Below are 23,998 nucleotides of genomic sequence, written 5' to 3'. Positions count from 1 at the left end.
TTTGCTCTTATGTATTTGTGTACTGATCGTCTTCCTTTTGGGTCAATTGTCATGAATATTAAGACTGAGTTGCAAAATCTCACAGTCAGTATAACAATGGGGGCAGTTCCTTAAATCTGTTGTGCAACCTAAAGTGCATCAGTTCGTCAAGGACATGAGCTGGCAGTTAGATAACATGTAAGCATCCTGGCAAAATCAAGTCTCTCTTCCTGTTTTTTTTTTTCTTTCTTTCAAGCCCTTAAAGTTTATGTTAAAGATAGTTTCTCCTTGGGCATTAAATTAACCCATTTACCATATAATGGTCTTAAGACCACACATTGGCAAACACTTATTATCTCTGATTAACTGTCTATGGATTGAGAAACAACATAGTCGAGAAGTAGTAATCTGAAAGCAAGCTGCTACTTTGTTGTTTTTTAAGTATAGAGTACTTTTAGAAATTATTTATGTTGTCCGGGATTTATAAGGATCCCTTCAAGACCCCCTCTCCCAGGTCTGACTTTGATCACCAGTGTACAACCGAACCTGGTGTTGTTGAATAAAGTTTTTTTTTTTTTTTTTTTTTACCTTGGCATGGTAAAGTTGAAATAACGGAAAAGAAAGGCACATGCGCATTGGTTTAGGCTCCATCGGAGGCGCCATTGTCTCACACAGACTGTAGTTCAACTTTTGCTCTCCACACATGGAAACTCAGTTATGCAGAGATAATAAAAAGACTCCAAGCCCCAGCCACTGTCGCTGCTCTTTTTTCCTCAACGAGCAGGGGGAGTAGTCACAGCTGGAAGGATAATAAGATGCGCATGAATTTACAATCTGGAATAAAAGATAACAGAAAATAAATGGACCGCTGGGTAAGTCTGTATGTAAAAGTGAAGTTGTAAGTTCGATGAGGGAAACGACGGGACGTCTTTGTGCAACGAAGTGCGGAATAATAAACTTCAGACTCCGCTTTCCTCAGTTGATGGAGTTGCAAAGTTTCTCCAGTCTGCTCACAATGGAAAGAAAAGCGCCCTTCGCTGACTGTAAAGGTAAAGTATTACAGAGAGTGTTTTCAGCCACGTTTGGATTAAACAGGCATCATGTGAAGCTGCAGTTGAAGTACAGCAAAGTCTCATCTGAATGTATTAATTCGGCTCTTGTATAACTTGTTTTGCTGGCATTCTTAAATCGGGTTGTATTCTGCCAGCAAGCCAGTCTTAAGTGGGAGGGGTGCAGATGTTCAGAAGCCCTGGTTCCAGATGTTTGTGGAGGTTGAATTCTTGTAAACAGAAGTGATACGCTTGAACAACTTTTACTGTTGTGTTTTTTGACTTTTATTTTAATGTTGTCCGAACGACCACACTTGGCCAATGGTGTTGCAAAAGTGACGTGTAAGTTGTCAAAAAAAAAAAAAAGGGGGGCAAGAAAATGTACAAAACAAAGTGAAAACCTCTGACACAGTGCACCAACTTGTAGGCTGTGGCTCCTGCTGTACGGTCACAGGCTGCATGGGTTAGCTTAAAGCTAACTCAGAGAAACAAAACAAAGGCAACTCAAGTGTAAACCTAAGGGATACTTCTCTGTGGACATTCATTTCAAGTTTCAGGGAATGTATATGCTATATATTAGGACGAAGATGTGATGGTCTTAATTGAAAACATTCTTTTTTTTTTAATATAGTCTACTGTATGTGGGTGTTTGAACAGTGTGTTTATTGCAAAAGTAGGATTTTTCATTTAAGAAAAACAAATATATAAAATATGTTCAAAACTAGAAGAAAGGTAACTGTTTCCTTCATACAGCCTTGTTTAAATGCCCCTCAGAAAGGACAAAATGAGAGCCACCAGAGCTTATTTTCTCACAAAGGTGAATAGTATTACTTATTTCATTGTAACAAAAAAAGCAGTAGACTATGTGTTTTTCTTTGTGTGTGTTTGTGGTGACAGGCTTCCTGTGGTCGGAGTGGATTACTGACCTCAGAAAGGAGAAGAAGCACCAATCTGGGATATGAAGTTTGTTGCAGTGATTTTCAACAGAAGTCTGCGGATTGTTTGGAGACTTTCGATCCATCACCTGCCAGTCTTGAGAGTCAGTGTTTGTTTTGTCAGCTGGATTGGCTGCTATCCTCCTAATTTATGAAAGCAATGTTAATTTGATCCAAATAGACTGCTGACTCACTACGCCTGATGAGGACCAAAGATCGCCCTTCGGAGCGTTTATCTACAGAGATCTCAATCTGATTTTCTCCCCACCAGCCTTCACTAAAAAAAAACCTCCACTATTCAGCATTTCACGTTGCCATTGGAAGAAACCCAATGTCTGCCTACTCTCCCCCATCTTTACCTCGAGCCTTCCTTCACTCTCTCCATCCGCACCACCCATCCTCGACGAGCCCGCCTGGACCGCTTTACACACGGCTGTCCAACGGCAGTCACAGCGTCCCCAGCCCCACAAACTCCCGCAGCTCGTTCCATGGGGTGTCCTTCCTGCTGCAGATAGGACTGACCAGAGAGACTGTGAACCTGGAGCCCAGTGACTTGTCGCTGTCCTCTGTCAAAGACCTGGTGTGCTCCATCGTGGATCAGAAGGTAAGAGTCTCGTCTCTGTCATGCACTTTTTTTTTTTTTAAAGTTTGATTTCCATTTTAATTGATTTTAAATTCAAACGAATATCTCTCATAATTGTTTGTGTCCTTTTGAAGGAAAATGTTTTCCACAAACACGTCACACTACTGCATTAGCTCGCTTTCAAACTGTAGCAGTTATGCCAAAGGTAGCAGAGGGCCAGTATGATGCACCAACATGTGTTTCACCATCTTCTACCATATTCATCTGTTTTGGTTTTGTTTTCCAAAGTTCTGGGCCTCGTGCCCTCAAATGAGTCAAACACCGCAGAAGCATGCACACAACAGCACTGATGCTCCTCCAGTTTCAGGGCACCGTCAAGTAGCACCAGTTATTTACATTGTGGTATAATGTTGCTGGACTAACGCGGTGCACGCACATGAGCATGAGCTTTTATGATCACACACACACACACACAAAAAAAATGACTCGGTGGTTTTGCTCTGCCTGTGTGATGTCGGATCCTACTTTATTTTCCATGACATTGTTAATGTGTTAAAATGACACTGAAGTGTGGCCTCAGCACAAAGAAGTAGCTTTCCACACGAGTATTGGCTGCATTATTCTCTGCCATTTGCTGTCTCATATTATGTTGCATGAGAATGATGTCAGTGCCAATCAACGGCGCCAGCTTTAATTTAGCGGGTCATGCTTGGTTTTGTTGAAAGAATAAGACCACAGATTTCATGGTTTTCTAGGTCAGAAAGTGTAGATAGAAAACTACAACTGCAAAATAGCCAAACAAGTAAATCACTGGGCCTGGCAATAATCATTTGTTAATTTTAAAAGAAAGTAATTAAATTACTACAATGCAGATAAAGTTAACCAAATCTGTTTTTATTCATTTACTTAAGAATATTGTTGACATATGCCAGTGTTTACTCAGAAATGAACTTCTTTAAGCACATACAGTGGATGTGTTCAGCATAGTGTGTGGGATTAATGGTGAGCAAAGCCTGCTTGAATAATGAAATGGCTCCTGTGTGCATCTGCAACTTGCTGTTTTTTGTAAACCTCTTGTGTATAATGATGATTACTCCATTTGTGTCAGTAATTATCATTGACTAAACACAAAGATGATTACACAGAGCACTTTCATCAGCCACCAGGAGCTGAACATTGAGGTCAGACGGAGCTATATTTGTGCGAGAGATGCAGTTAATGGAAATAAGGGGAAAAAAAAAAAACCACAAATGGGAAACAAACAAGAGGAAGATAGTGAGGGAGCTATTTGTATTGCGCCTGTGTCCTTTGGTTCCATGTTGTCCAAGTTGACATTCCAGAGGAGCTTGGTAATGTTGTTGTTCTTTACGAGGTCTGCTGATTCTCACTTGCTAGTTATGAGCAGTTCTGGTCCGCAGAGCAGAAAATCTCATCACTGCGCATATTTACATGGATCTTGTAACATATTGGCGTAGTGGCAAAAATCTGTAACAGGAAAGGGTGGGAATAACAAAAAAGCTTTGAAGACAACCTTTTAAAAAAAATTAGTGCAGTTCATTCATTGTGGATTCTGATCATCTGCCATCTGCCATTTGCTTATGTTGAATCCCCTTACTTTATATCATTTCATATCACATTCATTCATCTTAACACATGTATTCTTATAAAATAATAGAAAGCAGGTAACTGTCTGGTTTATGGCCAACAGTCGTGGGAGCTTAAAAGCGGGATGTATACAATAAACATTTGAACATATCATACATCCTTTCCTCATTTTATACTGTACATCATTACCACTGAACACATTCAGCCTGTTCATCCTCATTATTGTGTATTTCTTCTATTAAACACTGCCAAACATAGTGTACTGCCTAAACTATTCCATGAAACTCAGCCATATGGCTTTAATATTAATGGAAAATATGACTGTGGGCCTTCTACTCCCTCCAGTCCATCCCTGCTCTAAAATATGCATGACAATGGTGAGCCTCTTACAAAGTCTGCTCATCCTGGCCAACTTTTACAGCTGAGGATCTCTGACCCTGGCTTAGCCGTTGACAGTCGTCCCAGGATGTCTCTCCAGTCAGCACAACCTCAGGTGTCTGTCAGCAGAGGGGAGACAGGAAAACGTTTCTGTCTTCATGGGGGGATATCTGCATGAAGACAGATTTTGGATGGTGTATTCCCCCTCTTGGTGCTGCTGTTTCCTCCGCTGAGAGCTGGCCTGTTTCACAAAAAAAGTGACTCACCACTCAGCCATCCAACAAACAGGGATGCTTATCCTGACTTTAAATCTGTCCAGTCATTGTCATGTTTTTCTGCTGTGTCAGTGAACTTTCAGAGAGGGGATTTCGTTGTATGTAAACCATGATATCAGCCAGATGGATATCTTGGAAGCATACGACCTTGTGGTTGAGCAGTTAGTTCATCAAATTGCAGATTATCTGGGTCTAGGTCAGTCTGCAAGCAAGCCAAGGACCCAAATTCAGTTTTTCTTTTTCTTATTTTGTGGCAGCTCAGATTTCTCTTCGGCATTTTAAAAGTTGGAGTTCCCCAACTGCGTCTTTTAACTGCTCTGGGCTATTCCCTGTAAGAACCCAGATGACCTCGACTTCTACCAGTCTGGGAATCTTTGAAAATGGCAACGCTTAATATATTGGTGACATAAGGGGTTAATTGGAAATCCACTTTAAACACCACAGCCCAGGCCTAGGTTCAAAGTTAAATACTAGATTTCCACTACAATCATCTAATTTGGCAGTATTCTCCATGCTTACTTTGTTAAACATTCTTTAAGACTGACTGCTGATACTGATAGTTACTTATCAATATACACATTTCTAATACTGGATTGTAAAATGTATTGTAATGTAATGTCACTTTAGTTAATTTTTTATTTCTGATTGTTGATGATTGTTCTGTTCATTCACTGATACCAAGTTAGCCTCTATTTATAGATCCTGCATTGAAATGCAGACGCAAGAACTGGCTGTGTACACAAGAAGCAGTTCATGTAGAGAGCAAAAGGGGCGGTGCTCAATCCACCGTGGCGCAATCCTGACACCAATCACCAGTCTCAGTCATCTAACTGCAATTTAGCTTTATTTGATATTTTCAAACAGATTTGAACTCCCAACTCCAACACAATTCTTGCTTCTCAAGTTTCTCGCTGGACTGTTAACAGAATTATGGCAACATTGGAAGCCCCAAATAGTTGCCCATCACTCCCAGAGGCTATGTCGTTAACAGTTGAAAGCCCATGGGTTGCAAGATTGATTACAGTTATATTGAAGAGAACTTCATTATGAAGTTTCACCTTTAATAGTCGCAGAAACACAAGCAACCCACGCTTACCAGTCATACATATTTTTGTCCAAATATAATATAGTATTATATTTAGGGGTGCAGAAATGCAAAATTTTCTCTAATTGATTACTCTTCCCATTGTTAAAGCGAGTACTCGAGTAATCGTTTTGTAGTTCTTTTTTTTTTCTGTGATTCTTTTCCCCCACGGGAGGCTCCGCCCCCAACTATGACGCGATGCCGACTGTATCTATTGATTAATTTGAATCTTCAGGATTTTAATAATTGTTAGAAAGAGGCCTTTGTATTAACATTCAAATATGACATTTCTTACTTCAACAGACAGCAAACCTCAAATAAAAATTCACACAGGCGTGTTCTGACCGTTTTAACACTTCATTATAATTAGAGCAGTGAGTGTGGCGAGCGGACGAGCAGACATCAGTGCGCACTCATCGCACGCTGAAGCTGTTTTGACAGCAACATTCTGTTAACAGAGACTACAGTCTGCAGTGTAGAGCACACTTTACTCTGGTAAATTAAGTTACAATAGAACAGGTGAACGATTTAAAGTGTCTGTCTGTTTCATCTTTCTCCTCTGTAATGACACACTCGCTCAATCTCGCTCGTCCGTCTACTATGAGCTATTTCTCCCTATAAGGTTGTTCCATTTTGTAGTTATTAAAAGAATAATCATCTAAAATTCCAAAATATAGGAAAACATCTAGTTATGCTGCTCTGTCCTGGATGATCAAACATCATTGGTTTAGCGGAGTAAAGCGGTAATCGCAAAGTGAAAGTCCTTCTTTTTCTGTGGACTAAAAAGACAATTTGAACTGAACTTTTGTAGATCATATTGCATATTTTGTTTGTTTGGGACTTTTTGTTCATTGTGAATTCATAGGGGGGTTAATTAAAGGGATATTTTTGTTAGGGTAGCAGCGTACGGATCAACAACGCACGCAACGGACGCGTTTCAGCACAGAGCCTTTATCAGCACTTTGTTTGTCATCTAGTTTCTTTTTGCGCTCGTGCTCCTTTTTTTCTGTTTTGAATTAGGCCTATACTAGAACCCACAATGCAACAAGAAACATTTACAAAAATGTGGACTACAAAACGATTATCGATTACGTTTTTTTTGTAACCGATTATTATTTAATGAACGAGTACTCCTTTGCACCCCTAATTATATTGGTGTTCCACTAACACCAGCATCATGACTGCTTTAGCATTTAAACACACACAAATTCACTCCACCCCCCAAATCCCTTATGTTATAGCAGAAGCACTCTGTATGCAGTTGAACAGCTGGAAAATAATTCAAGATGCATGTGCTCCCTTTCACAGTATATAATGTGTAATAGCTTTAAAGTTGACATTTCACATCATTCCTGAACTCTTTACTTTTGACTCGCTCTCATTGTTTGACAGGGAGTCATGCACTCTGTTATAATAGCTGTATATTGTATAGATTTTGTATGGCTCATTCCTCTTCCTGCTCAAGATTCGACCACATGACTTGGCCAGCATCCAAAGGATAGATTTGCTTTCTCTCTGTACTCTGTGCTGATCTGGGGAGCGTTTTGATAGTAGTGGTTTTGGACCACATTCAGCAACAGTAGTGGTTAATGTCAACGATAGTCCAGGGCAACCTGATCTTGACATGTTCAGTCTCAGTCATTTAGAAAAGTTATTGTGGTTTCGAGCGCTGCAATTTACCGAATACTCTAAAATATGACTGTTTTAGTGTCACCACTAGGCACAAGGGTATCAAGTCAAAGCAAGGCTCCTTCAAGACTGTGAGAAAGGATGAATGGAGCCAGCCAGTGGGTGGTGGAGGCCCTCCCAGTCGGGTACCATCCAGTCCAGATCTAACCCATGATGGCCCATTGACAGCCACTCATAGCCTCATGCAACTCCAAGTCAGGCCAGCCTTGTTTCACTGGTCGGGTCCTGACTTCTCTGTCTGGTTTTCGGGCTTGATGAATGGCGTGAGATAAACATCCATAGCTTCCACTTGTTGAGCGCTTCCTGTTTGGTGTCGCCCAAGTTCTCTGGTGGGTGCAGCAAGCAGGGGAGCAGTGGCGGGACAAAAGTTCACGACTCCCTGAGAATGACTCCCAGTTAGCCAGCTGGTCAGCCTGGACAGCCAGCCAGGCAGCCTGCTACAGAACATTCCTCTTCAGCCAGGCATTTTTGGAGGATGATGTGATGTTGCTCGAGATGGGTGGGATTAGACGGCTAGGAAACTGAAATATTTCAAGCTAAACACTTGCTTCGGTGGTAGGGTTAGGGTTGAACGTCTGACAAATTATGACGGATGCTGTAATTGGAATGATATAATAAAGCTTAGCTTTCAGGCTTAATGGTACCGTATAGTATATAAGATATTTTTTACTGTGGGTGCTGTCTTTTAAAAGTTTGTGGCAAATCTGCTTAATATAAACAAAGAATTTACAGTGTGGCTTGGCATCAGTTGAAAGTTTCTCTAGCTATCAAAGATGATGCTAAAAGCTCTGCAGAAGGAAGTACATTTGAAGTGCTTTTGGCATAGGTAATGGAAAACAAAACGTGAAAAACTTTACCTCAAATGTTTGTTTTTTGAATTCTTAACTTTTAGCAATTGTCCTTTTATAAAGTTTTGCATTTTCAGTCCAGCTGGAAATGTGGTGAAAAGCATCTGCCTCAGCCACAGGTTTCCCCATTGGTTTTGACAGTGCTTTAACTCCCGGCCTCTGGTTGAGGTCTGTACAGCTGCCTCTGTAATTAGCGAGACAAAGACCTTTTTGAGTCAGAAAACAGTCTATGGACACTATACGGTAGAATAGCAAAGTATAATGAAAACAGAGGAATTTGGACTGTTCTTAACTGTTGAGTAATGTCACTTTTGGGTTGCAAGGTAACACTTGGCAGGGAATATAAATTAGGTCAACATTCCTTTTTCAAGATTCATTACTTTGAGTTCAAAAGGCAGAGACACTTATATGTTTGCATTATGGTTTTCAAGTATCTAATGGTATTATTTTGAGCTTTGGGGATTAAGCTTTAAAATATAAGATCAATGCTGACTTTGCAATTAAGACCCAAAGTTTGTAATAAAGGCCGGTTTGGTCTGAGAAAAAAAAAAATCTAGAAGTGAGTAATGGAAAATGGACTTGCAAGGACAAGCAAATGAAAGATTAAATAGCAAGAAAGGCAAATGGAAAATGGAGACTGCAGTTCACATCAACCAAAACTAACTGAAACACACGAGAAATAAATCACCACCATCTCCCTCACTCCCTCCCTTCAACAGTATAAGCCCACATCTGCATGTTCCTTATGGAGCTGGCAGACATTTCACCCCAGAGGACGTCTCAACAGCACAGGGCTTTATGTGTGATATACATGAGGCCAGACGTTTCCTGGAAAGCACATTCAGCTCTTTCTCAAGAAAATACAGGTCACATTAGAGTCAGAATATTCAGTGCTAGTATGGGTTCTGAATACACTGTCATGGCCTTTGCCTTTTTCCAACTCAAGATGGTTTTAAATGTTCAAATGCAGTCATACCAATGTTTTCAAAAGCCATATAGTAGTCGTATGAAGTCTTCCATTTACAACTCAAAAGCCCGCTTGCACAAGGAATCTATCAATTTCCCCAGTCTTGGAGTAATTTGTGGAAAAGGGAGAGAGAAGAAAAAGGGGAAAAAATATCTCTGAAGTTAAGTGAGCTAAGTAATTTCTACCATCTGTAGTGCACATTTCTGCCGCCTTGCTCTCCTCTAAATGTAAAGTGGCAAGGCAGAACACAGGGCCTGGCCACAAGAGTGAGCCAATGACAGAGTGGAGAAGAGTGTGGTCCTACTTTGGGACGGGGGGCAGGGGAGGCTGGGACGGGCCCTTTGGCAGGCCTTACATGGGGCACAGTTAAGGTTGTGGCTGATGTACCCCTGATGTAAAGGCAGTGCCAGAGCGTCCAAAGCAGGCCACTCCTGCCACCAAGTATGCCTCCGCTTTGGATATATTCTGCTCTTCTATATTGTCGAAATGCCCGTCACCATACTCGACTTATGTCGGTGACCGGAGATAATCTTGCATCACTCCAATCTCTGTTATTACAGGCTGAATGGGCTTTGATTGTGATTATATTGAAGTGGTAGACACATGGAAAACTGGAATCATTTAATACTCAGGAATCCTGGTGACTTTGTCCTTTTGAAGCCAGCCACTTAGTAGTGATTTAAGAGCTACTTCCTAAGAGTCTCCACTAGTTTCCATTCATACATTTTTAACTGTTGCATAAAACAGTTAACTGAAACAGGACATCACATTTCCTTTATTAATTGACTTATTAACCACCAGGGTGTATTCTCTCTTTAGACTCTTTCCAAAGGGCTGCACAGGGTTGACAAACTCAGCAGACTGAAGGACCTCAACCATAACAAATGCTGAAGAGCAGGGGTCCAATGACACTAACCGGGCCCTCTTCAAGATATTAACCTTTATGTATTTGACCTGGTTAATCACTTATGTCCCTTTTTCTGAATGGAAGAACAAAAAAGTTGGTACAGGGGCGCTGTAGCATGTCAGTAATGATGTGGGCCCCAAGGACAGAGGCTATGGTCCTCGTCGCAGCGGCAGTGAGTTCCAGTCCGACTCTGCCCTTTGCTGAATGTCACCCCCCACTCTCTCCTCCCAATGTTTCAGTGTCCTGCAGTGAAAACAACATGCTTTCTGTTGTAGCTACAGTCATATCAGTGTGGCATTATTGATCCCTGCAGCAGTAGCAGGTTGCAGAATGTCTTATTCTTAGTTGTTTTCTCAGCACTGTGTTCCTTTCCTGCCTTTCATCGTAGCGAGTGATTCGTCAAACTGATAGGAAGGTGGCTGGGGAAGTGCAATTACATGTCGATACAGCCAGAATACAACAAGAAACCTACTGTGTTGTCTTGGAAAGGCCTGAAAAAGGGCTTGAATGCTGCTCATTTCAAAAGCTAAATTTGCCCCCAATGAAAAGCGCCACAGGAAAAATGAGAAGATAAGTAGTTTTATTACAACCCTGCTTTTGTTTGATTGGTTTGTTTGCGCTTTTTTCAACTCAAGGGAAACAGTCACCCTCTTAGCATGACTCCTTTTGTTGTTGTATGTCTTTCTCCAGGCTGTTCTGTTAGTTCCCCTCAGAGCCACTCCCTGTTTCCATATTCTCCCTGCTCCTGATCTTCAATCTGCTGTGGTCGGCAGAGCAGCAAAGCTTGTTCAGTTTGATGTGTTCAGATGACTTTGTTTATACATTGCACTTGCTATTATTCCAGTCGTTGTATTTACATCTGTGGAGAAATTGCCTTTGAGGTCTATGTTTTGAAAAAAGAGCACAGCTTGGGTCTTAATAAGCATTCATTTTAGTTACGTAAAGTTCTTTCACCCAGTAACTTACAACTTTACTATTTTTGTGAAAATACACATTTATCTTGTATATAAGTAAGTCCTTATAATTTATAACAGAGAAAGGGAAAACCACAAACAGTTAGTGCCTGCTCACGTTCTGAAAAACTCCTCAGCAGTTAATAATGTTTCTGTTGAGCAACAGCATCGTGCTCCTGCATCCTGTGCACCTTATTACCTCGTGCTCCAACAGAACGAAGAGACAATGCAGTCACCATCAATCTCAAGTAAACCCCCTGCACCACCACCATGGTTCACCTGTTTATTTGCCCCGTGCGGAGGTGAAACCGGCGCCTGTTCTTTGCCTCTCCTGGCCAGCAAGGGAAGATGGAGTATGTACTGCAGTATATGTCTTTTGGCGGAGGTGCTGGTGGAGGATCGCAGCGGGGCTATAACTCATCAGCAGCGTGCGGGGGCCGAGACCAAGCATGTTTTAGATCACACTGCTCTCTTCCTGAGAGGCCTTAGATCCTGTGACTCAGCCTTCCTTTTCTCTGCTTCGGTTCTGGACACTGTTAATACATGTGATACTGATGCACACACACACACACACACACACACACACACACACACACACACACACACACACACACACACACACACACACACACACACACACACACACACACACACTCATACATAAATGCACACAAGCAAACACCCCCAGATGTGCAGGACATCGTCATCATAGGAGGTAGAGACAGTTTGTGTCATGTATGTAGAAAATTGTGTGATTAGGCCAAAAGCCACCTGGCTCTCATCGGGGATACAGTGGCTAGAAACCAAACAGTGACCTCATCACCATTATCTCCACTCCTCTTCATGGCCTTTTTGTACTTTAGGCCAAATTATGACAGAAGAGTTTTGTTTTTTTCTCTATACAAATAATCAAACTTGTGGTAAAATTGTTGAGTGAATTTTCTTTGGTGAGTTTTGTAAAACATGGAAGAGATTTAGATGCACACATACAGTAGCCCATTTCAGACTGCGTTTTTTTTTTTTTCTCGCAAAAGGGTCGTAACTAAGCTCCCTTCTTTGTTCATTCATACTGATTCCGCGAAAGGGGACAGGGCGGCTGTCGGCCAATTGGTAGAGTCCGTTGTCTCTCAACTGGAAGGTTGGGGGTTCGATCCCCAGCACCTGCAGCAACTTGTCTGATGTGTGTGCAACACGCTTAACCCAAAATTGCTCCCGCTGCTTCGTCAGCGGTGTGTACATGTGTATGAACGTGATTAATTTCTGACGGTCACTCTGCCATCAGTGTGTGCATGGTTGTGTGAATGTGACATGCGATGTACAAGCGCTTTGAGTAGAGTGAAGACTTGAAAAGCGCTATACAAACTCAAGTCCATTTACCATCAATTTACCATTACAGGGTAATATTCTCTGTGAATTCACATTGTGTTCTGGCATTGCGGAAGCCCTGCACAGCGGGAGCTCCACATAGACACACAGTCAGATATGCACGCACACACAGCGCTGAGCTCTCCCCCCCGCCGCTGGCTCAGCTGAAACCACCTCTCCTCTGTTACTCCCTCTGAAGATGGTACAGAAGGGGTATCACTTTGTCCCCTCATTCCATCCCCCATTCATTCAGATCAGAGGCGGAATGCCACAGGGGCGTAAATATCGCGGCTTGTGATTGTGGTTTAAACTGGGTAAGATGTATAGCTGCGTTAGTCTACTGATTATTGAAAGGAATCTAGGGTGACAAGTGTAGAGTCTAATAACACACTGTGATCTGGGTAGTACCTGGAACTGAGCTCAGTGGTCAAAGTTGTGATTCCAGAAATGCAGAAACACACACATACAGACACATACACAGCTCTCAGCTTACAGTAAGAAGGAAACCAAAAGTGTATTTATTGCATAAGCAATTTTTCAGACCCTTGGGTTTCTCATTTTACAAGCTATACCTATCAATCAATGCAGTGTCCGTACTCCTCTGAAATGTGCAGGAAAAAGACAAGAAGTTAGATATAGTGAAGGGCTCTGAGATGCTGAAAAACAACAAGTGTATTTGCCTTTATGCTGCCTTGTTTACAACAGCTCTATAAAAGAGGTAGGGTAACAGATGAGTGATGGTGAAGATTCACAGCTTGTGTATTACCGCTCTGAAAGTGCAATGTTACGCTGTGATGCACAGTGAAACTGACTGTAACGCCAGATGTATTTCAAGTAAAGCCGTATTCCACGCTTGGCTGAAAGGTTTTAAGCCCTGAGAAGCGTCAGATGTCATTCCGGCTGGATCTGTTTGGAATAGCATTCCACGTTCCACACTGATACAGCCTCATACAGAAAAACCAATGAATGAACAATGAGCCATACTCTGCCTGCCACATGGAAGGAAACAGGTTAGTCAGCGCTTAGAGTGAGAAAGTCACAGCTCCTCTTGCCACACTCACACCAAATGAGTTTCCTTTCCGCTGCATGTGGCTGCTTCAGTCAGTTACTCTAAGTGGAGTCTTCCTTTTGCAGCGGAAAAGAAGCTCACTTGACTTCAGGAGGAGCACATGTTATGAATGTGTGTGTATATTGTGGAGAGAGATAGGATGAGTTTGTTTGATCCTGCTATAGTGTACAAAGATGCCTGTTTGAATATAAACCATATGGAGGTAGTACTTTGTCTGTCAGTTACACAGAGACCCCCCCCCCCCCCCCCCTCTCTCTTTCTGCCTCCAGCTGTAGTGTGTTTTTCTTGACCCAGTCCTGCAAACAGAGGAGCAAATTGTTTTTTTGTTATATATCATTGAAATAAAGCATCTCAGCCGTTCTTTTTCATGCACAGGGGGGAAAAACATTTTATGCGGCTGTGGCTCAGTTGGTAGAGTCTGTCGTCTCTCAACTGAAGGGTTTGGGGTTCGATCCCCCAGCTCCTGCAGCCACACAGTCCAATGTGTCCTTTGGCAAGACTCTTAACCCCAAGTTGCTCCCGCTGCTTCATCTGCAGATTATGAATGTGTATGAATGAGATTAGTAAATACTGATGGCCACTTTACATAGCAGCCTCTGCCATCAGTGTGTAAATGGTTGTCAGTCGGTGGGTGTGACCTGCGGTGTAAGAAGTGCTTTGAGTAGTCAGAAGACTAGAAAAGCGCTAAACAAGCTCAAGTCCATTTACTATTTAGGGTAACACTCTGTGCACCTGGTAGAATACCTGCAAAGTAATTTGTAGTTGACTGTAGATGACAGCTTGCATCACAGTGTTCTCTGATAGCTTTCTGAGTGAAAATACTCAAGAACTGTTTCAAGAGAATGAAACTCTACAGTGCAAGTAAGATGAGTTTATGACATTTAGAGCTATACTGATAAACAGCTTAATGGTGTGTGGCTCATAAGAAAAAAAGTAAGACATGCATTTTAGAAACAGTTTGTTGTGTACCGCTTTAATTTTAAGTTTTAATGTCCCATTCAGTACATTCGTCACAAACCTGTAAAAACAACATGTTGTGATATTGAGATTAGAAGATTATCCAAATATCAAATAAATATTAATGACAGTTTTAGATTGGCTTTAACCAAGATTTATTTGGTCTGGTAGAGTAATATGGGAATATCCAAAGATGTTGGGAAACTTTGTTATTCATTATGTTACCAAATTAGTAATTGTTCTCTTGGCAAGGCACAGTGACTTCCTGGAGTCTGGGCGTTACCATGAAGTTGCCAGACAACCAGCACAGACTGCTCCCAGCCAAGAACCACTCTCGCATATAACCCATATTAAAAGAGCGACTTTTTATACGAATACTCCCCTTTTTTATTGCAAAACAAAGAAACCAAGATCTAAGTCTAAATGGTGAGCTTCCGGATGTAAGTGGACATATTTGTTAGCTTTGGAGGCTAGCTTTTTCTACTTGCTAATCATTGCACACCATTTCACATTCCACTGTCTGACTCAAAATAGGCAGTTACAAAAGTGTCAAAACTAAAGCGTCAGAACCAAAAATGCTCTTTTCTATTCCACTTATTCCTAATATAGTGCCTACTTTATGCAAGTAATGGCTAATGTGGTCCGCAGCATCTTAAGCCTTAAGTAGAGATGTGAAACCGGCTACATAGGTCTGGTCAAGTTTTCATTTTCGGCAGTTATCAAGACCTAATGCTCTGGACCCATTGAATCCAAGTTTATTTTACTTATGCTGTGATACTACCCAACTCCTGTAAATGTAAATGACTGCACAGAATTAAATTAACAAGTTTCCTTTAGCTAAGCTAAGCTAAGCTAACAGTCTCTTTGCTCTAGATAAATTGAATAGACAGATATCAAGAGTATTATTTAACTCTTGGCAAGCAAGAAGATATACATTTTGTCTTGAAAGTCAAACTATTCTTCTTTTGTGCCTAATATAACAAAGACACCATAAGGCAATATTTTGAAGCTTTGCTTTGCTTTTTATTTATAATTTATCTCTAGACATCCATGCAGGTGAGTTATTAATCTGGTGTTTATTTTTATGAATTCTTATGTAATGATTCCACTCAGTTCATTCCACTTGGAACATTTCCTCTTCAAAGCAGAAAACAATAATAATAATAATGATGTTATTAAAACACTTGAATTGGATATTATTGCCTAAGAATATGTCACATTATGTTTAAGTTGAATGTACTTCACACTTAAAGCTCAATGAGGACAAGTACATTTTTGAAAAACAAAGCATCCAAATTATATGGAAACTGTGAATGGAGAAGCAGAAACACTTGATGTTGAACTGAACATTGGAAAATGACTTTTGATGACGGTCTTCAAGTGATAAATGAATACAACTCCTACCCACAGTGGGTGCACTTGGGGTTTTCTTAAATGCTGTTGGAAACCTTGGTATTACTTTAATAGCAAACGAAAACAAATACAATTCCACTGTTGACTTGAACAGTTTTCTACAGCTTGTTTGATGTGATTTGAACAAAGTAATTACACATTTTCCCCCCGAAGGTTCACATGAGAACATAATTGGATTTTCCAGTGCATTCGTTTGACAATTAATTGAAGTATATTTTCTCTGTTGTGGCCATAAAAATACACCTCAGAGGCAAACAATGGCTTCACCATTAGCTTAACATAAAAAAAAAAAAAAACTTTCCTATTTGTGAAACTTTCAAGATAGCTCATTAGAAGTCATGGTTTCAAGTATTTACTGGAGTGTGTCGATGTTGCACATGTCTTCTCTTAAACTGGATGTACGTCAAAAATCATCAAGCTTTGTTTGGAGTTATTTTCCAAGTTCGAAAATTGATGCCATTTGATCCAAACCTCTTTTTATTTGGATTCTCCTCAGATATAAAACATAAAACACATCAAAATCAGAAGCTTGAGTCTCTGAGGATGTGTGGTCCCATTTCTGGCACTTTTATATAATTACAGCATGATCAGTATGTGGAGTTATTTATTTGGTAAGACAAAGAAACTTGTATCCTTCTGATCTTGTGAGAGTCTTAATCTTGCCACCTCAAGCTAAATGAACAACGGCCATCTACCTCCTGACTGTGGTTCAATGTTTCATTCGCAGCATACCTTGATAAAGATTCCTTGCAGAGGGTTTGCCCTTTCTTCCCAATAGCATCATGATGAAAACTTATCTCATGTTTTCTCTCCATGCAGGCATTTTTCAAGTTTATTTCTCCAGGTGCAATGTCTGATTGAAAAGATATATATCAAATCTCTCATACAGTGTGGCATTTACGGTGTTTTTAAGGGTTATATTATCAAATATAAACAAAATGCTGCAAAGTTTAAATCCTGGCCTTTCACTTGATTGACTGGTTTTTAATTGGCTGATAATTGGTGAAAAAAAGCAACATTTGGTCGTTTTCTTGATTTAAATTATTGATATGTTATTATTTATGTGTTTGTGCCTTTTTCTACCACTAAATTGTGGCATGGATTCATTCTGCTTGTTGACTATTAGTCCTGATGGTATGCCCAGTATGTCATAAATTTAACAATTTGATAATTTATAACAAATAATACATGAGCTAATACACGAGCGCTATGACCCTTAAACATGTTGCCAGTTGATGGTGGGATAATGAAATATGTCTTAACTGCATTGTGTAACACAGAGGCAGAATGGTGGGGCAAAGTGGTTCTGCCACTGTAACACCATCTGAGGTGGTGACAGAGTGGTAACAGGGGCGGTGGTAATGTATGACATAGATGTCGGCTTGGTGGAAGAGCACTGTGTGTGTGTGTGTGTGTGTGTGTGTGTGTGTGTGTGTGTGTGTGTGTGTGCCTGCCTGATTGTGTTTGTATGTGAAGCTCCCACTTAAAAAAACACTCGGACACCAATATTGTTTGGTTGCATATGCAATGGATTAGTAATAAGGTGTAACGATTGGTGGTACTGCGCTTTTCTACAATCGCAATGTGTAAAGGGTTATTCTCGCTACTACAAAAAGCATGCCAAATTAAGCAGATATGTTTTGTCTTCATATCTATATACTTGAAACGATTTAGAAATCTGTGTTTTCATGCAGAGCCAGCTATTATTGCAACCCTTGTGGTTGCAGAAGTCTTGTTATGAAACCACATCTGTGTTTTCCAATTTCTTTGGGTGGCTCACGATGTTCAAAACATGTTGTTAGTGGCAAAGGTTGTGAGGTCAAGACCTGATTACAAAATGCACACCTTATTCCAACTACATCTTTATGATGTATAGATACACAACTTCCAGGTTTCATGATTTTGTTGTTGAACCCTCCTGTTGTTCTTGTTTGTCATCTTCCTGTTCCTCTTTTCTTTCTACTTCTTCTAGTCTTCTTTCTGCTCTTCTCTCTTCCTCCTCAAAATGCCCAGCAGCAGCTAAAAACATCTGAGGATGAATTCCAGGTTCATACAACAAGAGCCATTTCGGATTAGTTGTTCAAAGAGGAAAACTGAAGAATGCATAGGCCAGCATGATAAAAAAACAAATCACATGACAATGTGTAGCCAGAAATCACATGACTATCATACAGATTTACAAAACTGGCATTTTCAAAAGCATCCACTTTGAGGAGTGTTTGTGAAAAGACCCATTGTTCAAATCCAAAACCCTATGTAAGTATGAATGAAAGGCTGACTGTGAAAAAACTAAAAGGACATTCATGACATGAACAAATCAGCCAATTAGGTTCATCTATTTAATGATTTCGATAAATATAATCTTCAAATGCTTTGACAACATATTTTGAAGGAATAATTACGCCGAAGTTGTATTACTTATAGCTTTTCAAATATGAGCATTTCCTTCTTTTCTCCCCTTATGTGATGATTCAATTAAACTTTAGGTTTCTGTTTATTTGTAGATCTTTTTTTTTTTTAGAATGATTGATTAAAAGGGAGACATTTAGCAGCCATTTTACTAACCTATAATCTATCATGAATCTTCAAAGAGCGGGCTGTTTTTACATATAACTTTGTGAACTTCACTTCACATGCATGTAAGTCTTTCTCTAATGAAGGCTTATCTCTACAAGGATGCTTTACTGTAACTCCCCCCGCCCCAGTCTGTCAGGCCTGCTGCCAGACCAATAAAGGTGTGAGGCAGCATGAGGTCAAGCAGCATACTTTTCCTTACTGTAATCACACGGCCATCTGTCAGAGCCTGTGCACCACTCTCAACACTGCTTCCCTTTTGCCACCCACCTCTGCCACTCATCGCACACGCACACAAACTCAAATGTCTAACCACATAATCATGTGAACACTGTCCTCGTTCGACAAAAACAGTTATTTTCCTACATGACTGAGGGCCCTCGCACATTGGTTTTGTGTCATTTACCAGGGATGCTGAAGAAATTCAGCAGAACACTCAGCACAAGCCGCTGCTTTGTTTTCAGTTTGAATGTCACAGTCGTCATTAGAAGAACATGGACAAGTTGTGACTCATGACTCATAACCCTAATATATCATTTTGAGCTTCTCAATGCAACTGATCGTGCAAGACAAATCATCAATATTGCTCAATGCCAAACGGCAAACTCTGTTATTTAAACCAGAGATTTTCTCATTGCTGTCTTGAGCTCATTTGATTTTGGGCTCCAAATGAAATGGGCTAATATTTCAGGTCTGCCCCGCACCCTGGCCTTCTACCCCTATCATCTCCCTCCTCTTTTCCCCCTTCTCTCTTTCCTCCAACTTTCTGTCCTTATAACAGGATTTAGCATATCAATGGCGGATTAGTTCGTTTAACAAAAGCTTACTACTGCAAAGCCGCTTTCCACTCGTCTTTGCAGTCTGACTTGTGGACCTCACACACAGCTCCTCTGCACCGGGGTCTTTGGTGTGCGTGTGTGGTCGGGGCTGCTCGGCTGAATGGATCTGCGTTTGAAGATGACAAAAGACATGCTAAGTCACTACGGGCTTCTGGGATGTATGCAGTAGCATGTGTGGGATGTGGTGTGTGAGGGTGCATTAAGTGTACAGGAGTGCAGGGGAGGTATGTAGGTATGTATTGCATGTATGCAGAGATTTCTGCTTTAAGCCTGCATGGTCTCACAGGTTAGCCATCAATTATCACTTAATCTGTGTGATCTGAACAACATACTGTTAAAATATGCTCTCAACCTGCCAATCTATTGTTATTGTATCCCTGGCTTCCTGCTGCTTTAATGGGGCAAGGAAAAAAAAACGTGTCCTCTGCCCTTGCAGCCTTTGCGTGCCGGCGTGCAGATGCTGCTGCTCGGGAATGGGACCCGGTATGTACAGTGGAAAAGGTTTGAGCAGGCCTGCCAAGAGGAGGTGACTCCAGCTGGCTAGATTTGGACTTCACCGTATAATTTTCATGTGTATGTGCGCGAGGGTTCCAAAGCAGGCAAGTGGAGGAAAACCTCACTTTGAAACTGCACCCAGCGCAGGAAGGATGCCCCCCGCTGCCTGTGGTGGTGTTGGTTTGATCCATGTCACATTAATCACCTCAAAGGGTGACGGAGTTTAGGATGTCGTTATGTCAGAGGGAGGGGGCGAATTGGAAATGTTCCATTAGACTGGCACGCGCCTTACAAAACATTAGTGCCTCATGTGTGGCAGTTGTTTTAATGCAGTTGAAAAGCTGTCCATACAAGTATTGGTTGATGGTTGACTCCTATGTGACATATTGATTGAGAGGATGTATCTATAATAAATCATAAATTATTGCCACAAAATAACCTTATTAGGCAGAAACATACAAACAAAGAAACACAACTTTATTCCTAAGGATTAAATCTAGTGTTGGGACAAAATATTGATATGGCACTGTATCGTTGTCCTGACTTGTGTGTTATGATTATCGTATTGTAAGTTCCAAATATGGATATTGTAATAAAAAGAAATATGGGGTTATAAACAGATTTCCCTGCCAGTTTGACTGACTGCATCACTACTTCATGACTCTTCAAGGGTGAGCTCCTGACATGAATGCAGGTAAACAAGAACAAAGGAAAGTGTCCAAAGGAGAAGTTAATAGCGGGATAAAAGAAGAAGAAGAGTACAGCAAGAAGCTGTTAAAAGAAGTTCAAAAAAGTAAAGGGTGGAGTCAACATGAGAACAGACAGTAAATTGCAGTGAAAAAAACACATTAAATCTTCACCCTTTTTACCTGCATTTTATATTCTTATGGTAGAATTCTTATTCTTAGGTAATTAGATATCCTGATGTATCATTGCATGAAAGTCTCAGAATCGCCTTTTCATGTTTGTTACTGTATCGTGGGTGAAGTATCTGAGCTACCCACCCCTACTTATATCTAGTATCTTCCCTAGCATTATTCATTCATGCATGACATGATGGACGATGTCTCTGTGGTTATAGATGTCAGATCTGTGTGCAGCTTTTTCCAATTCAAATTCACTTACCAAAACAATTTTAACAAATAGGTCATCCATTGGTGGACAGTAGACAAATACATGCACACATACATTGACCTGCATGCAGTTCTTTTAACTAAGAGTGGTAAGTGAAGCACCTGCTTAAATCTCATAAGATTAAAGAGACTTTATCCAGTCACTATGTGCACTGTAGAAAGGTTGCCAATGCATTTTAACCCAGGACAAAAAAGGTCATTTTAAGTAATTTCAATATTCAGGTACTCATTACCTTACTCTGCAGTGCGCCGCTCATCAGTACTGTGTGTCTTTAGGAGTCCTGAACAGCAGTGCATCCCCCAGAAACTGATCTGGTTACTTACTGATTTGGTCCAGTGTGACTCACTATGCATCCCTTTGCTTCTATTGGCTTATTGCACACAGAGGAACACTGATGCTTTGTTTGAATGTTTTTTATTTCTAAAATGGACCTAAGGGCGGTTCACCAATTTTGTTCTTAGCCCACGGTGCCCGTCGGGTGTTCCGAGGAAAACATTGTGATCTCTGCAAAATGTGATGCTTTGTGTTATGATGTAGCTTTCTGATCCCAGGGAAATTGTTCTCTTCCACTGGCAGATCAGAGAGGTGACATGGGGATCATGGGGACATGGGGACAATCCTTTGTTGGATTGTCTTTCTCCAACCACTAGTTCGCATTGCTGCCTCAAGGCCGGAACAGCCCTCAGCTAGTAATCAGTTTCTGTGCAGAATTACATTTTCGCCTGCTCGCAGATCATTCTCCTGGCTTTGGCGACACGAGTCATCTGATACACCCATGTTTTCCTGAGCCATCAATCTGTCTTGCTGTCTCTGGATCTGTGGTTCTTGGCAGTAGGAAAGCTCCAGGTGTCTTGTGTGTCCCGTGCCCAGACGATTTGCCAACTCTGGTGCTCCTGGGCTGTAGCAACATTGTTCTATGTGACCCATTGTGTGTGACCCTGGTTCAGGGGGAAACAGCTGGTGGATCCTCCAGTACCAGCCTGCTTGGCACTGAGACTGAGCTCAATCCTGAGTGTAAAACTTCTGTGTCCTAAATCTCCCTTTGATACAAACCATGAAGGATAACATGAGACTCCATCTACTGCTAATCAGCTTCTTCAGTACTGTCAGTTTGACAAAGTGTTGCACTGTATACTGTGGAGTCACCTTCTTAAAACAAGAGTGAGAGCTTAAAACATGTAGGATTTCCATTTTGTTTGTTCATATTTGTGGGCGTATGTGTATATCTTGCATTGATTGCGTCAAGATTGTCACCCTTTAAGAGGCTCTAGGTTGCCGTCGGAACAGGAAGTGACTAAATATTAACTGGCGCTGCACTTCCTGTGAACTGACTCTCCTCTGCTCCTCTCAGGATGTTTACCTCCTCCTTTTTCGGTCTCCCTCTACCACCCTCCTCACAGCCCCCTTCCTTGGTCATGTGACTTCATGTCAGTGCACTAAGCTCAAAGTCTGACCTGGCCTGTGTAGGTTCAGCTTGAGCCCAAACATCGTCTGTGACAGCTGAGTTGAGGTTCTTGGCTGCGATGGGACTTTGTAGTAGTTTAACAAGATTACTTCATCTTTGCATCCAGATATGTCTGTATTCATTAAAATAAAGTAAAATAAATCTGGGCTTTATGACTTGATGAATCTGGTTTTTTGTAGTGATGGGTGATATTTTACTCTTCACTGGAGGAACCTAAAAGGCCATAGTTCTGATCTGGTGGGTCGGGGCCCAAACGTGGGTTGTGTAGCCATTTTCAGTGGCTGTGCTTTTAATTTAAAGGAGATATGTAGGGGTTCCCAAGCTTAATAAAGATGACTTGGGACCCCAACAGTCCCTGGAAATGGTTAAAGCATACAGTATAACTTTGTGCACAGCCAATCTTTATTTATCAATCAATCTTTATTTGTATAGCGGCAGTTCATAACAAACGTTATCTCGTGACACTTTAGAAAAACAGATAAAAGACCTTACTCTTTGTTATGTTACACACACACACACACACACACACACACACACACACACACACACACACACACACACACACACACACACACACACACACACACACACACACACACTCAGAGGCCTATACAAACACAGGCAATGCAAAAAAAAACAAGAGCCATACCAGTAATTGATAAAATATGTTACTTTAAATCATTATTATCTTAATTTGTTTTTTTTAAAGGTATTTGGTGACCCCCCTCTGGGTGACTCGCGACCCCCCCTAGGGGTCCTGACCCCCACTTTGGGAACCACTGTCCTATGACAGTGGGTCGTCCTGTAGATTATGAAGACTTCAACTAGGGCTGAACGATATATCTTTTTACCATTGCAAATGCAATGTGCACATGCATGATAGTCACATCGCTGTGGGATGTCCGTCAACTATCCTGAAGGACTTCATGCTGCCACTTTTGTCTGTTTGTTGTACAGTAAAAGTCTGTGTAAAATCAGAGAATGACTTACAGACCTACATAATAAAAAGTGCATTTGTTTATTTGAAAATCAAATTGATGAGATGTTGCCCTGTTTGGATGGGGTTGCCCTTTAGGAAATGAACAGTGTGCGGACCTTTTAACTTTTTTTCCTGCAGTTAGTATATTTCTTGTCCTGCACCTGTTTGCATTCTTCCTTGATAATCATAAAGCCATCAAAACGGAAGGACATTTAGAACCAAATTACCCCGCTAATGAAGACAAACCTGTTGCCTACTTTCAAATACAACTTTTGTACGGTCGTTGTTTGTGATGTTGCCAAACTGATGACATTTTTTTTCCATCTTAGGTCTGAACGGCACCATTTACGTTTAATAATTGTGAGCGGTTGAAATCTACAGAAATTCTTTGTCATTGAATATTTTGTGTACGCTGAAGCTAGACCAGTTGAGAACACTGCTGGGAGGGTGTTTCCT

The 23,998-nt window shown here is 41.0% G+C and overlaps 1 protein-coding gene across 3 annotated transcripts in view; it reads left to right on the top strand.

The window, feature by feature from the left end:
• Window positions 1-29: 29 nt before the first annotated feature.
• prkd3 (protein kinase D3) overlaps window positions 30-23,998 on the top strand; it is a 43,190-nt gene continuing 19,221 nt past the window's right edge. For all 3 annotated transcript variants that reach the window (XM_061062441.1, XM_061062442.1, XM_061062440.1), the window contains exons 1-2: window positions 30-1,028; window positions 1,926-2,567. In XM_061062441.1, the coding sequence (XP_060918424.1) occupies window positions 2,295-2,567 (273 nt within the window). In that variant the 5' untranslated portion in view covers window positions 30-1,028; window positions 1,926-2,294. The remainder of the gene's footprint in view (window positions 1,029-1,925; window positions 2,568-23,998) is intronic.

This window comes from Labrus mixtus, chromosome 18 (genome assembly GCF_963584025.1).
Source record: "Labrus mixtus chromosome 18, fLabMix1.1, whole genome shotgun sequence".
Lineage (NCBI taxonomy): Eukaryota > Metazoa > Chordata > Actinopteri > Labriformes > Labridae > Labrus > Labrus mixtus.
This window is presented reverse-complemented; position numbering and strand designations above follow the sequence as displayed.